Source organism: Vidua chalybeata, chromosome 21 (assembly GCF_026979565.1).
Source record: "Vidua chalybeata isolate OUT-0048 chromosome 21, bVidCha1 merged haplotype, whole genome shotgun sequence".
In the NCBI taxonomy this organism is placed as follows: Eukaryota; Metazoa; Chordata; class Aves; order Passeriformes; family Viduidae; genus Vidua; species Vidua chalybeata.
The window spans coordinates 8,675,043-8,690,934 of record NC_071550.1 but is presented as its reverse complement, the minus strand read 5'-3'; the positions used below and the strand labels follow the sequence as shown (position 1 = coordinate 8,690,934).

General features: G+C 49.7%; 1 protein-coding gene across 1 annotated transcript; it reads right to left on the bottom strand.

The window, feature by feature from the left end:
* Positions 1–906: 906 nt before the first annotated feature.
* TNFSF15 (TNF superfamily member 15) lies at positions 907–14,570 on the bottom strand. The gene is made up of 4 exons (XM_053962402.1): positions 14,379–14,570; positions 7,481–7,532; positions 6,751–6,798; positions 907–1,614 (listed from the first exon to the last, which is right to left on the bottom strand). The coding sequence occupies exons 1-4, from the start codon at positions 14,568–14,570 to the stop codon at positions 1,187–1,189; spliced, it is 720 nt and encodes a 239-aa protein (XP_053818377.1). The 3' UTR covers positions 907–1,186.
* Between the last annotated feature and the right edge of the window lie 1,322 nt (positions 14,571–15,892).

Below are 15,892 nucleotides of genomic sequence, written 5' to 3'. Positions count from 1 at the left end.
GCCACCATCAGCTGTGGCTGGAGCCCAGGCAGTGATTTCATCAGTTGCATTTGCTTTGCATTAAATATAATGGAAAGCAAAACATTGCAGAGGTTTTCTCCCAAAATTTCCGTGGCTGATTTAAAACCGTGCAAAATTTTGCTCCGTGTCTCTCTCTTTACCCTGTTTTTTTTTGTTTTTTTTTTTTTTTTCCTGTTATTCTAAAGTTAGGACCTGGAGGGGACATTCCACTTCCATGCTGAAACAGAAAGTGTTTTGTGAGTTCCCTAGATCTTTTCCAGAATATTTTGAGGCTGTATATGGACTTAGAGAACTGTAAACAATTTTTTTTGGAAAAACCAAAAATCTCAAGTGGCTGCTGCAAAGCACAAGACATAATTTTAATCTACTTTACAGGGAAGTTGGAAGGGATTAATTAAGCAGTTAATTATTAACCTGAGCTTTATGTTAGTGCAAAGTACTGAGTAAATGTATTCATAAGGAAATTATGAGAAGTAAATTACCTTTTAGAAAGGAGAATCTGAAGAAGGGTCATGCAAAACTATACCAGAAGTGCTGGAGAAAGCTCAAAAACCCTTTTTTTTTTTTTGGAGCTGAGGAAATTGTACATTGAAGGTGGAATTAGTGACATAGCCTAGCTCAATATTCAAGAGGAAACTTCCTACCCACAAGTATCAAACATTCCTCTTTAGCTTACAAAGTTTTGAAGAACTTTCAACTTTTGCTTTCAAAAATACATTTTTTCCCCCCTCCAATATGACTTTCATTTTTCTGTTTTGGCTTTTCTTTGTTTGTTTATTTGGGGATATTTTCGAGTGGTTTTTTTTTGTTGCTTTTTGTTTGTTTGTTTTGTAGTTTTGGGGTGGTTTTTTTTTGTTGTTGTTGTTGTTGTTTTGGGGTGGTCTTTTTTTTTTGTTTTTTGGGGTTTTTTTCGAGTTAGTTTTTGGTTGGTTTTTGTTGGTTTTTTTTGAGAGGTTATTTCACTTCAACCTGCAGCTTCACATTTCCCTACCCATTAAATTAAGGCTCTAGCGAGCTGCAGGGGAGTGGTGGCACAGAAGAAGAAGACGAAGAAGAAGAAGGAAAACGGCAGAGATCTCATCCCAACACGCACCCACAAAACCAAAATCCATCAAGATCCCCTCGATGACCCTGGAGGGATCTCCCACCAGCTGCTGCCAGAGCCCTACAGCAGAAAGGCCCCAAAGAAAGTTTTGTGCTCCTTGGTGTAATCCACCAGCTTGATGTCACTCACATTGACCATCAGCTTGTCTCCCACCTCCAAGGAGACAACAGCGCCCAAATAAATGGGCTGGAACCAACCATTGCCGTTCTCACTGAGGGTCTTGGTGCCCATCAGCAGCTGGGTGGGCTCGGGGTAGCTGTCAGTGACCTTGGTGATGATCTCAGTGACAGAGCTGGTCTTGTGGCTGCTCTCAACGGGCCCTCGGAACGTGACCTGAGCGTACACATAGTAGTCCCCCGACACAGGAATCACCAGGGCGTTGCTGGAATAACTCAGGTTGTTCTTGGTGAAGGCCAGGCCTCGCTTGTCTTCCCACTGCAGGATGGGCAGGTGGCTCCCCACGGCGCTGGCCAGGTCCTGCTTCTTCACTGCACCAGGGAGAGAGAGGGAGAGGAGGGTGGGTGAGGTTGCCATGGCCAGGGGTGTGCATGGAGCAGGAAATCTCTGCTCCAAAGGGGGAGGAATTTAAACAGTTTGAGCACAACGCTGGGGCAGAAATGTTCTTATTTCACAGCTTGCTAACTGAGCTGAATGGGCGGCAGGACAACTGCCCAGTGGTATTTTCCCACTGGGTGTCCAGATCTGAGCTGCCAGGGCTGAAAGCCAAGCTCTAGGAAGATCTTGACAGTGTAAGCTGTGCCTGGGGGTGCTGGCTGTGGGTCAGACCCCAAAAGATGAGCTGTCCCTCCTCAAGGCTGAGTCTCCTGGCACTGGGAAGCAATGGAGATGGCTTCACCTTCCCGTCTCACCCATTTCCAGAGTGAAAACCTTGTCCTTAAGTGACACCAGCACTGGGACAGTTGTACCATGCTTGTACCTAAGGGCTGGGGACAGGAAGAGGACACTCTAAAACATATTTTCCTTCAGAAGGGGGGCACTGAAATTCTGTTTCTTAGAAAGACACAGCTGAGCTTGCAAAATGCCCACATCGGTCACCAGGATGTGTCACCAAGCACTGAGACACTTGGACTTTTCTTCCTGCCAAGCTTCTTCTTCAGGGGATTGGGGCTCCCCAGCCCTTCTCCTCCTGAGTTCTCTCAAGGACAACTTTTGTAGAATTGCTTTAGCTTTACCAAGGTCATTGAATTTTAGCCAAAACCCCAAAGACCCCACTGTGCTTCAAGAGGTCTAATTCCAAAGCAACACGTAATATTTTAAACCATTTTTATCCCCATCTTTTCCCCCTTTTTTAAATTTTTTTTTCCTTTAATGCTTTTCTGGAATAAAATGCTACATTTGGAGTCAGCCCCAACATTCCTCCAGGCTTTTTTTCCCCAATATTTTGGTGAGCTGATTACAAGCAGAGCTCCAGTCCTGACCCCAGCATCAGTCTGATCCAAGCTGAGGATGCTTCCCAGCCTGCAGGGGAAAAATTAGGGAATTGCTGCCCTTTTGCCTTCACCACTTTGATTTCTCACACACAACAGAGAGGACAATAAACCTCAGCCTTTGCATGCTTTTCTGCAGGGAATCAAGAGTTGTCTCTGCTCTTTACTGACTGCCACATAGAATTGTTGTGCAAAAACAGCACGAGTGAGAAGAGGATAAAAACCATCAAGATTATCTCAGGTATTAGAATGAACCTGGAAAATGAATGACGAATGCTTAGAAAAGACTGAGGGAACAGAGTTCCAGCAACTGAGACCTTTTTAATGAGCTTGTGTTCATGTTTAAAGTCGATTTTTATTCAGTATTTGGGGAAGGGGGGTGTGTGCATGGGAAGGGGGGCAAATGGGATGCAGGCGAGGGAAGGCTTTGGAATTCCCTTGGCAATAACCATTAGGTCCATCCTGGGTGAAATGAGACTCAGAAAAAGGAATGTGCTCATGTCCCAGTGGCATCTGTTTCCCTCTTTTCCAACAAGAAATAATCCATGAGGAGACACGAAGCTGTTAGGAGTGCAATTCCTTTTATATTCTCTGAGTAGCACAATGAAATAATGGCCTTTTTTTGTTTTTGTTTTTTTTTTTTTAGTGCTGCTGAAATATCCAAATCCTTCTGATCTTTTCCCAGGAGGCAAAGTGGATGAGGAAAGTATTTCAGGGAAGGGGAAGACAGCCAGGGATTATGACAGCAAAGAAAGCTAAATTATAGAAATATTATAAAGGTTAGAGGCAATGGAGCTTTGACACTGAGAGGGGAATAAAAGAAAGTGAAAGTGCTGCTGGTCTGCCTTCATCTGCATCCACCTCTCGATTTAGGGACTGTCTGAACCCTGGGAAAAGCTCAGCTAGCTTTGGATCCCCCTAAGGTTTGCATCAGCTTGGAGCAATTCATCTCAGAGAGCAGAGGAAATCTTGTTTGAGGATGAGGAAAGATCAGAATACTTCCAGCAAATGTCCTGGGCTCTATTCCATCTCTGGAATTTTGGGGGAAACTTGAAGAGAAGATGCCTGTGAAATATTCATTTCTTGTAGAATGATGCATTTAAAATGTCAATGACACTCAATTCCACAATGAATTTTTATATTAGTTATAAAAGAGATTTTATTAGTTATAGACTATGATAAGATCTCAAATGAACTGCATGACTGGCTAACTTTTAGAATTAGTCAGGTTTCACAACTTCAACCTCCCTTTTAGGATGATAATCTCCCTCTATTGATGCTCTCTATTTTCAAGTTAATTACTTTTTCCCATGCTTTCAGTAACAGGAGAATAAAATGAATGTTCAAGTGCTTTTTAATACAGCACAGCTCCTTTTCTAGCAGCAGCTGTACTTTGTACTTGTCACTTATTTATTTATTTCCTAATTTCTGGAGCTCTACTTCCTGCAAATATACCTATGATGCTAATTCTTAAAGGAATTCAAATCTGCTTTTAATAAGGGATTCATTGCCACAGTTCCTTCTGTTTTCACACACACTATAAATTTCTGGCATCCCTTAATTCTCCCGTCCCCAAATCCCTTTTGGTTCAGTCCCTTGCTGGAGAATCCCTGCTGCCTGTCAGATTTGGGATGTATTTTGTGCTGAATTTGTGGGGTTTCTGCAGTTCTTAGCACCAATGGCAGAGCCTAATCCTGAACTCTGAGTCTCAGCAAGAGACTGGAGCCTGTGGTGAAGCCCTTGTGGGGCAGGGTCCTGTGTCCCCTGGTGCTCCAGTTCATGCCCTGAGGATTTAAAAAAGGTAATTTGGAAGCAGAAATGAGGCTCTGCCCAGATTTAGAGCTGGGTTTGGGACCACACCAGCACGAGGAGCACGAGCCAGGTCCTGCAGCATTGATCACTGTGCCACAGGCTGGTGACAAGAAGGAACAGGCACTGCCTTGAATCCTGACCCCAAATCAAACCAAATAACTGGGGAGGGGATGATGGCAAGGCAAGGAGAAGCCCCAAATAAACATTAATGCACAGGAGAAAATGGGCTTGGAGGGAGCTCTGAGCTGGGTATTGGCACATCTCAGTAGGTAAAGTCATCAGGGAGGGGAGATCTCGATTCCAGTCTGGATGAATAAAAATTCTCAGTGCGAGTTAAAAAGGCCAAGAGCAGCTGGAAGATTTATCATGAAGGAACAGATACCAAAACATGGAGCTATTCTGCTACTGCCAATTAATCAGTGCATTCCCAAAGAACCCCATCTAATTCTCATTCCTCTCCCTCTTCTGCTCTCACCTTCACAATAGATGTGCCTAAAACTAGAAAAAGACAGAATAAAGGTGTTCCTACAATTTAGGATTTGTAGTTTGCCACCTTCATGTTGAATAAGGCACCTGAGGTGGGGGAATGTAACAAGGATCAGGAGAATAATTATTCCTTTTACACTTTCTATACACAGGTCATGGTTTCTGAGAAGGGAAAACCAGGGTGAAACCCAAGATATTATTATGCACAGAGTTGAAAATAACAGGAAATATTTTCTGCCTGCAAAGTGCTGTTGAGCTGGGAAAGTCATTCCCACAGGGAGAAGCACCAGGAACATGTTCAGGCTAAGAGAGGGTCAAAGATAATCCATAGATATTGGGTTCTTTGATGACTACATAGCACAGCACAGAAAGGAGAGAGAAAATTCCCTCAAGTTTCCCCTTTTCTTACTCCTTTCTATGGCCAGCAGTGACTGCCCCTCAGTGGAATGCCAGAGAGGATGGCAGGGAGGCTGCCTGGGAATGATGGCAAAGGAATTTTTGCAAATATGGGGGCTGAAGAAATTTGGAGAAAACTGCTGGGTGTTTCCCTGTGGCAGCTGGGTTTTTGTGCAACCCAGGGAAGTTCCCAGCAGCAGAGCAGAGCTTTGGCTGCTCCTCTGAGTCACTGGAGCCTCTAGGTCTCTCTGCCATGGGGGATTTAAAAAGCCAAAACCTTACAGCAGCAGACATGGTCCTCTTGCTCCCCACAACTTGCACTTGAGCAAAGACGTGATTGTGGACAAGACCAGGTCAGGTTTGGAGCTCCAGAAACCCCTGTGCCAAAGGGAAAGGCACCAAGGATGTGCACCAGTGAGGAGCTGGTGGATCAAGGAAAGGAAATTCTGCTGGGAAATGCATCAGCCCTGAGCTGCAGATTGATCAGACCCTGGGGGTGGATTTGGATCTCTGCAGGAGGGTTTGAGAGAAACATCCCCGCACTTCCTGCAGTTTTCAAGTTACAAAGTGCACCCTGGGGCAGCACTCGGGGTGTTGGGGAGACCTGTGCAGTGAGCTGTACTTTGGAGAGGGATAAATGGCCTCAGGCCAGCTGGAAAACCCTTTGGCACTCACTCCATCCACACAGGAACTTGTCTCTGGGAATACCTAAATTTTCCATGTGGGTGGAGCTTCAAGGCTGAGGTGGTGATATGGGAACCTTGGAGATGCTGGCAGCCCCTTGGAAAGGCATGGAAACTCTTGGGAAAGGCACGGAAACCTCTTGGAAAGGCACGGGAACCTCTTGGAAAGGCATGATAACTCTTTGGAAAGGCCTGGGAGCTCTTTGGAAAGGCCTGGCAGCCCACCCTGATAGGATTTGTGATGGCACCTTCCTAAGACAACATAAAAGCTTGGAGGGCTCAGCTTGGAGTTACCCTTTCCCTGCTTGCTCTGAAATGTGTTAGAGATTATCTCACTGAAAACAGGAGGGAGGATTTATAGGAATATGGTGTGTGTGGTCTGAGTCAGGCCTTGCAGAAAAATAAAATAAAACCGGCCTGATTTGACCTGATTTTGCTCCAAAACTTGTAATTCTTGCCAATTCACTGCTCCACGAGGGCTCACATGAGCTCCTTCCCTGCCTTTTCTGGAGGATTCAGCAGATCACTGAGACATTAGGTACCTGGTCCAGTTCAGTTACAAAAGCTGGTCATTCAATAAAAGAAACAGCTCGGAAAAGTGACATTTCTGTCAGCTGTCCCTTCGGGGGCCCTCTCCTACAGACACACTGCACTCACTCTGGCATGCTCCACAAGGCAAAGCTGATTATTCTGCTCCCCATGTTTCCTGCAACACCTGCTCCTATCAGATCCACACAGACCAAGGTTACTGAACCACAACATTGTCTGTAAAATGGATTTAGTTGTGAACAAGAATTACCTGTCAGGTGAGCTCGTGGCTTCTCTGCGCTGGAAAGTGTGTCTGTCACTGAGGGAAAAGGGAAAAAAAATGGTGTGAGGATGTTGCTGCTGTTCAATAATAAAATCACAGAATATCCTGAGCTGGAAGGGACCCCAAAGATCAGCCAGCCCAGCCCCTGGCGCTGCCCAGACCCCCCAACAACCCCACCCTGGCCACCCCTGGAGCTCTGGCAGCCTCGGGGCCGTGCCCATTCCCTGGGGAGCCTGGGCAGTGCCAGCACCCTCTGGGGGTGCATTTCCAAGAGGAAATGTGCAGGCCCTCTCCCTTCTGCAGAGTGGGGAATGATTTGCTGTGATCTCTCACTGACACCCCTGAGGTGATAAAATGCAAACGAGGGAGTTTGTCAGGGCTGCTGCAGCACCAACAGGGCACATTGTGGCCGTGTCCTGAACTGCTGGAGGGTGAACAGAGGGGAAGTGTGAGGAGCACGGGCTCCCAAATCCCTGCTCGTGCTTCAGGGAGTCCCACTGACCCTGCAGAGTTGTGGGGGAAGCCTGTGCCTGCACAGCTTTGACAGCCCGGGGTTAGAAATGCTCCCATTTCACTCTGCCCACAGTTATCTCCCTGCATCTTCTCCCCCAGTGTGCCCTGACTGGTTTGTCTGGCAGGGATTGTGGTGGTGAGGCAGAGGGCAGTGGGGAGGTGTGCTGGGATTGCAACAGCAGAGGGGAAAGGGTGGCAAACTCACCAGCAGCCACTGCTCGTTGCTTCAGAAAGTGAGAGCCCCTCTCCTCTGTGACCTGCAGGGGACAGCGACAGGAGTCAGCTCAGAGGGATTTGTGTGAATTATCATGAACATGAACAGCTTCAATAACATCAGTGAATTCAGATGGAGCATTTTGGCAAACAGGTGAGCCCTGACACGTCTTTGCTTCACTGCAAAGCATTTCTGCTGTTGGTTTAGAACTGCCTTCATCTCTGACAGGGCTCCAGGACCCTCGGGGAGGTTTGTTAGATTCTGAGCTGGACAAGGCCTTGGCACAGCTGGGAGAGCAGCAGCAGAGTGGCCAGCGTGAGCCAGCCATGCGGGGATGGCGACTGTCCAGCACTGCTGCTTGGAGCCTCTCCTGCCCTCAGTCCAGGCACAGCAAGCAGAGCAGAGCGAGAGATTCTCCTCAAGGCAGGGCAGCTCTGAGCCTTTACAGGAGCAAAGGTTCTCCACAACAGCAGCAGAGAGACTGAGGTGGATCAGCTCCACCTGCCTTTTGTCCTGCACCCGGACCAAGCCTGTTCCTTGGGTCTGTGTGGAATTCTGGGGGACCTCCTGGGGAGGCAGGAGCTGAGCAGAGCCGAGGGAGCAGCTGCAGGGTGAGCTCTGCTGCTCTGGGGAAGGCTCATCCTTCCTCTCCTCTGCAATTCCCTTCTGGAGCTGGACACTCCCATTCCCCCCAGGCAGGACATGGCCCTGGGCCCTGCCCTGCTGCCACCGAGCTCCAGCAGCTCCGGGGAAGAACTGTGCCTGTCACACCGTGCCCTGGGTCACCTGCTGCTCCTGAGTCACCTGGGCCACCTGCTGCTCCTGAGTCACCTGCTGCACCTCCTGAGCCACCCGGGCACGGCACGGCCGGGGCTGCGCGCCCTGGCAGCTCCAGAGGGAGCGTGCCGGGGGTGCTGGGGGTGCTGGGGGTGCTGGGAGATGGTCAGGGGTGCTGGGGATGTTGTGGAATGCTGGGGGATGCTGTGGGATGCTGGGGGATGGTGGGGGATGCTGTGGGATGCTTTGGGATGCTGTGGGATGCTGGGGGATGGTGGGGATGCTGGGAGATGGTGGGGGATGTTTTGGGATGCTTTGGGATGCTGGGGGTGCTGGGGATGCTGGGAGATGGTGGGGGATGTTTTGGGATGCTGTGGGATGTTGGGGGATGGTGGGGATGCTGTGGGATGTTTTGGGATGCTGTGGGATGTTGTGGGATGCTGGGGGATGCTGTGGGATGCTGGGGGATGGTGGGGGATGTTTTGGGATGCTGTGGGATGTTGTGGGATGCTGGGGGATGCTGTGGAATGCTGGGGGATGCTGTGGGATGCTTTGGGATGCTGTGGGATGCTGGGGGATGCTGGGGGGTGCTGGGGGGTTCTGGGCATGGTGGGGGATGCTGCCTCTGCATCCGGCCTCGCAGGGCTGTGAGGAGCAGCCCTTGGAGAAGCCTGCATTGTGCTGACCCTCAGGGCTGACCCACAGGATTGACCCTCAGGGCTGACCTCAGAGCTGTCAGGAACCCCCATCCCAGAACATCTTTCAGGAGCACACAGGGCTGACACGGTGTGTTTTATGGGCAGACACCAAAACCACACTGAATAAACTGAATAAGCTGAATAAACTGAATAAACCACCCCTGGTCAGCTCATAGCAAAGTATTTGAGGCACTTTGCCCAAAAATAAAGGAAACAATATCAATATCTAGATGCTGAAGCTGGCTCCTGCTGGCTGTGCCTCACACAGCTTCAAACACTGCAGGAGAAGGAGCAAATAGATAATTTATATTGGCTGGGGAAGGGGAATGTTTGTGGAAGGAAAGTCAGCCTGCCTGGGGTTGGGGGGCTGCTGGCTGCTCCAGGAAACCCAAAAATAGTTTAATGTTTTACTGGAAGTAAACATCCGTGTGCTCCTGCAGAAAACAGTCATTTCTAAAATAGGTGCTCTGGTGTGGTGGGGAAAAAATGGAGAAGGAAAACAGTAGGGAAAATTCTCTCTTTTTTTTTTTTTTTTTTTTTTTTTTTTTTTTTTTTTTGTTTGTTTTTGTTTTGTATTCCCTTGCCCACCTGTACACAGATGTGTGGCTCAGCCCCAGCAGCCTCCTGGCAGAGACTGGTGTGAACTTCCAGTGTGGGGCTGAGGGAAAATTGGTGCTGTGCTGTCCAGGAGATTTCTGAGCCTTTCACTGTGTGTGAGGAGTTTCAAAGTGCTGCTTTCTGTGGTGACTAACCATGAGTGCCCTGTTGATGTGACTCAGCCACAGCCTGGTGACTTTGTCCCTGCCCTGGTGGGAAGCACAAGGTCAGAATTAAGGATTTCCCTCAGACTCCCCTGGCTTTCAGCCAGGTGTATGCACCTAGGAGTATATTTACACATTCCTTGTGTGGCATTTCCTACCTATTTCCCAAGTGACTAATTCTCATCAGTGATTCTATTCTCTAAGGATTCTGCAGCCAGGGAAAAAAAAATCAATCCCAAACCTATATTTGAGAATGTAACTTCTGTGGAACTGTTTACACACTTGAAGCTTAGCTTCTGCTGAAATTCCTTGTATAAACTTGGATGTTGCAATCCAAACAGAGGTGGCAGGAAAATGGGAAGGAGAGCAAGAAGAATTCTGCTTCTTTATAAAAGATAATGAAAAGGTTTTGTTTAAACCTAAATTTACTTGTTTCCTAAGAAATCCAGCTGGAAACTCCAGGTGCAGGAGCTGCATTCAGAGATGCTGAAGGACAGAGCAGACAGAGCAGGGGGACACAGCAAGGTGTGAAATTATTCTGTTGCTGGGAAAAGGTATGGCTGTTTTTTTTTTTCCTAATTGTGCTCTCATAAAGGTGTAAATATAAATACAAATCTCCTACAGAAGATGTTTTAGCAGTAGCAATGCTGCATAATGACCAGGTGTCACAAATACTTGTCCTGAATAGGCACAGGTGTTGTGCATTGATGGGGAGGGAGAATTGAGACAATAGAGAGAACATTCACACCATCACTGCTTTTCTCTATTTTCCCTTTCCTGCTCAGCTGTGGTTCTGAAAAGTTCACAGCTTCAATTTTCCCTTTGGTTACTGTGGAGAGCCCAACCACTGAGTGATGTTGAAAATCCCACCTTGAGCTGACTCACAGATATTTGGACAGGCAGCTCTAATGACCCTGGGGATTGCTGTGTGCTGAACACCTCTGGTACCACAAATGTGCAAAAAGCCCCGGTGCATTTACATCCAGGTATTGCTAAGCCCAAAAAGAAGGGCTGCTATCCAGTGGCATGGCAAGAGCAGCTGGCACTGCAGGCAGAGGGACTGGTAAGCAGCAAAGCCCCAGCTCCTCCAGGCACTCCATCTCCAGCACTGCCTCACAGGGAGGATCTCTGCAGCCCATCTGCACTACATAAACCCAATCTTTTCTAACTCCCGAGATGCTGCATGGCCTGGGCTGGGAAGTTTTGGCAGGAACTGGTCTGTGCCAGTAAAAACTGGCTTCAATCTGAACATTTTGCTGCCTAGTGGAATGCTGTACCCAAGGCATGTGCCCACAAGGAACATCTGCATCCAGCAGCAGTGGCCAGGCAGGGATTTAACTGGTGCTCCTTTGGAAGGGGAATCCCAACACCTGGGCCCATCCAGGTGTGCTTGCTGCTCCTCCCCAGGCATTTCTCCTTCCCCAAAGATCAGGAAGCCTTTTGGGGTTCTCCTTCCTTTGTGGGATTTGTTGCCAGCTTTCCGGCAAGATCCAGGTGGAGCCTCTGGGATTTTCCAGTTCCTCAGGTCCCTTCTCCACTGCCAGCTGACATGGCACAGACCTGGCACACAGCTGCATGTCCAACCCTTGGGACAGGGTTTGGAATTCCTCTTTATGCTGCTTGTGGCCCTGACGTGCCAAGGATGCCATGAAAAATAAACCCAAATACCAACTTCTCCAGGCCACGGGACTTGCTGCTCTGCTGAGTGGGATGCTGAGGCAGCCTGTGCAGCCTGCTCTCCTGTGCCATTCCATTGATGGTTTTTGGAACTCAGCCCAAAACTTGGCTTCCCTTTGAGGAAGAATAGCCCTTCCTCCAGCAGGCCTTAATATAGATTTTCTGCTAGTAACACAGGCCACGTGTTCTGGTTTGAAAAACCCTTTTTCCTCTCCCCACTCTGGACTGAAGCACAAAAGAAAGTTATTTCTCTTTCCCAAAGGAGCAGTGGATGGAGCCTGGAAGGTGTCCAGGGAAAACCATCACCAGACTGGCATTATTCATTCAAGATGCATCGCAGCATGACACACATGGTGACCAACACATGTTGCTGTAGTGACATAACTTGCTGTCCTTTTTCCTGAAAGGGACATTTCCAGCGAAAGAGATGAGTCTGCATCCCTTCAGAGGCACCAGGTGACACCACGTGCACCCACGGCGAGGCAGGGATGACCAACGTGCCTCGCCCTGCGGGCAGCGTGCCCAGGGACACTCCCCTGTTGCAAATACCTTCCCGGGCTTCCCTTCTCCTCCTTGCTCCAGGAAGGACTCAGGAATTCACTCCATCTGCTCCTCGCCTGCTGAGTCCCTCCCTCCTCCCAGGAGTGTCCCCAGAGCACTCGAAGGTGACAATCGTGCGTGAGCAGAGCTCTGTGGGGCAACCAGAGGACTCCTCCCATGGGCTGCAAGGGTCAGGAGGCCAATACTCATCTCGGGCAAACTCAGGGCTGCCCACTCATCCCACAGTGCCCAGGGCACCCACACCCCAAACCCAGTGCCCCAGAGAGCTCTGCCACTCACGGCTGGTCCCAAAAGTCCCGATCCAATGGGGCACATGAGGACGGAGCCATTTAGCAAACTTTGAATGCGGAAGGAAATGCAAAAAGACATTTTCCTGAGAGCTTTTATGCCCAGAAATATTCCCAGGGACTGAACCACCCTGAACCTGCAGGCTCCTGGGGGATATGGCTCTTTGGGGCATTCAGAGCCAGCCACACAGGCAGAGACATCCACCCCTCTGTGCTGTCCTGCTGGACAACACTGACGAGCACAGAGAGCAGCAGAGTGAATGAAAAATGGGGAGCAGGCAGGGCCCAGCTGAGGTGCAGCTCCTCCCACGGCACCCAGGGCACCCCGCCAGCCCCAGTGACCTTCCTCTTCCTCCCTGGGACTCGCAGAGCTTGTAACTCATCTGATCACCTCGTAACATCATTGTGGAAATATGACGTGTTCCTAACTGGGAGCAGGTGCATGGGAATGCACACCAGCATTGCAATTCTGACCCTTTACGTTGCTCTTCCTCTTAAGAAGCCAAACCCACTCATAAAAAAAACCTTTTCTCTGCTAACCCTGCCAATAGGGTCATGATCCAGGAACGCATTGGATTGATTAAAGAAGTTAACATGTGATTATTCTTCCACTCCAAGATTTCAAGACTGAGCTGTTCTTCTCTTGTGGGACACAAACAAACCCAGAGCAGCAGCAGAGGATGCCCAAAGCACCTCGTGAATTTTACCCCCAAGCTCCCAGCTTTCCAAGCTCCTCCACCTTCAGTCTCTGCTCTGCTGTAATTTCACATTTCTGGAACTGAAGGCCCCCAGATCCTCTCAGATTGTGCCCAGCCCCTGAAGAAAGCTGTGCTCTGGCACCTGCAGGTAGGGCAGCCTGGGTTTCTACAGCTGGAACTGATGGTAGTGACAAAGTCAGGGCAGCATCACAGCTCACACCCTCAAGGAATTGCCAGATTTAACAGCCCGAGGGGCTGCACCAGGTTAGAGCCAGGTCAGACAGAGGATGCTGCAGCCTGAGCTCGGCGTCACCCGGGCAGAGCAGCCTCGGGGTCACAGCGGGGCCAGCACAGCCCTGGGAGCCACCAGCGGAGGCGCGGCCGCGGCTCTCACCCTCCCTAAACATCCCCGGGCTAAACGTGAGCCAGGTGACAAACCTGCCTTCGAGACCACTGAAAACCAACCCCCCTTTCTGGGGCCCTTAATCCTGCTGATTAACTGTGGAATTTCAGACCTGAAGCTAAAATTCAAAGCTTAATTCACCAGACTTACAGCATGGGGTGTTCCTGCTGAACTCACGGCCTCCCGTGGGAATAAGCACTTGCAGGAGTAATGGAGCAGTGTGGAAGAGGGCTGGAAGCAGCAGAGCAGAATTTTGTATGGCTGGGAGCAAAGTGAGAGTAGCTCTCTGGCAAAGGAGAAGAGCTGAGAAGAGCCCTGGACTGAGAGAGAGTTTTAATGGGGAGTTAAAAACAGGATGCAAAGTTTAGGGTCAGACTCTCTTAACTGTCTCTTCAGAAGTTCACATTAATAATAATTAATTATCCACCAGAGCTGTAGCTGTCAGCCCAGTGACGGGTGACTGACCCACTGACATCAGCAGATCTTCCTGAAACCAGACACTGCAAGGGGAAGCCACAGATTTAACCCAAAAGAAGGGAGGGAAATGACCCATAGCATCAAAAATCTGGCAGAAATGAGTGCACAGACAGTGATTTCCACCAAGCAGTGTTTTTTTTTTTTTTTTAAGCATTCCCTGCGGCACAGCAATAAAAGTTTTAAAGTCATGTACTCCTGAAACCAGACACTGCGAGAGGAAGCCACAGATTTAACCCAAAAGAAGGGAGGGAAATGAGCCATAGTGTCAAAAATCTGGCAGAAATCAGTGATTTTTAAAGCATTCCCTGCAGCACAGCAATAAAAGTTCCAAAGCCATTTACTCTGCTCGTAACCCCAGTGAAAGTGAGGAACCGTTAGTCAAAAAGAACGAGCAATAATCAGCTTTATCCTCAGGGTGAGGAAGAAGGAATGCAACAGCGAGCCTCACACGTGCCCTCGAACACGAGAAATTCATAAAGAGCACTAAAAGCACTCCACAGCGGCTCCGTTCCGAGGCGCGGACGGGGACTCAGGTGCGGCCGTGCCTTACCTGGCTGCCGCAGGAGCTGGGCGCTCGCAGGTTCCCGACCAGCAGGTAGGCTGTGGGCAGCATGAGCAGCAGCACGGCCAGCAGGCAGAGCAGCAGCGCGCAGCGGATCCTCCTGAGATCCTGGCGGAGGCGCATCCCGGCGCCGTGCCCGCTGCCGGCAGCCTCCGCGCCCATCTCCAGCACGCTGTCCATGGCAGCAGCGCCGGGCTCGTCCTGCGAGGGAGCCGGGCACCGCCAAACCTCCTGTGGCTCCTGCCCTGCATGGAGACCCCCATTAAATAAGAGCTGTCCCGAGTGTGGGAAGGCACCGGCGCGCACACCCTCCCTCCCTCCCGAGGAATGCGCCGCCTACAATAGAAACCCGGCAGGAGCAGCGGGAGCGCTCCCCGCGCTGCCGGGGCCGGCTCCTGCCTCCGACCGCTCCTGCTCCCCCCGCTCCCTGCAGGAGGAAGCCAGGAAAGTCCCGGTGGGCGGAACCAGGATCAACCCTGCTGCTGCTGCTGCTGCTGCTGCCGGGCTGCATCAGCTCCGCAAGATTTTCCGCCTGGCAGAGGGAACGTGAAACCGATGGGAGTGAAAGTGAGAAGCAGGGGGAGAGCGAGAGGCAGAGGCGAGCGGAGCCCGGCAGTTTCTTCTTTCCCAGAGAAAGAGGCTTTTGGGGAAGGTGAGAGGACAGGAAGCAAGTGACCCCAAAGAACGGGTCCGGTTCTCTGAAGTGTTGCTTCATCCCCTCATTTTAGCAGAATTCACAAGAGGCTTCCCGTTGCTCAGTGTGCACCTTTTGCACCAAACCGTCGGGGCTTAGGCCCAAAATCGGATGTTTGTCTGCTCTGGGGCTCATCTTCTCCCAAATCATCTTAATTAAAAATCTTAACAAAACGTTGTGCTCTCACAGGAGTCTGTTATTGCTGCTTGGACAAGTGTGATTTTACTGTACTTGGGGGAAAAATGATGTCAGTGTTACTTGGCTGACAGCTGCTATCCCTGACAGCAGAGAGGGGCTGCAGCCTGTGGAGATCCTCTGAAGCTGGGCAGCAGCTCAGACGGGAGGAACAAGCTCTGCTGGCAGCCAATGTCCAGCTGGAAGGGGTTCCTGTATCCCAGGAAAGTTCCTTCCTTGCTCCCTGCCACTCTGCAGCAGCCCACCCTCCCCAAGGAAATCCACTCATTTAGGAAGCGCTTGGCATGCAGATGTTGCCATTTAGACTTGCCCAGACTGTTGAAAATGGATTTTTTTTTTTTTTTTTTTTTTTTGTCCCCAGAAAAGTTCTCATTAAAACAGAAACTTTTGTTGAGGTGAATGTGCACACACAGTGATGTGCAGGAACTTCTCCTTTTTCCCTGGGTAAAGAAACAGGCTGGAAACTTCAACACTATTTTTAGTGAGAGAGATTTGGTTTCCCCCACCTCCCCATGAAAAGCTTTTCAGATTTAGGCTTTTAAAAAATAAAATCAAAGAAAGAAAACTATTTTCTCATGTCCCAGGCTGTCTGTAACATAAAAATTCAGCCAGC

What these genes read in the sequence shown, in the direction of transcription:
- TNFSF15 (XM_053962402.1), bottom strand. Translation starts at nt 14,570, where the DNA reads ATGGACAGCGTGCTGGAGATGGGCGCGGAGGCTGCCGGCAGCGGGCAC. An exon ending in GCAACGAGCAGTGGCTGCTG is followed by an intron (nt 6,799 to 7,480) that starts GTGAGTTTGCCA and finishes CTTTTCCCTCAG; the next exon opens with TGACAGACACACTTTCCAGC. An exon ending in GCCACGAGCTCACCTGACAG is followed by an intron (nt 1,615 to 6,750) that starts GTAATTCTTGTT and finishes TCCCTGGTGCAG; the next exon opens with TGAAGAAGCAGGACCTGGCC.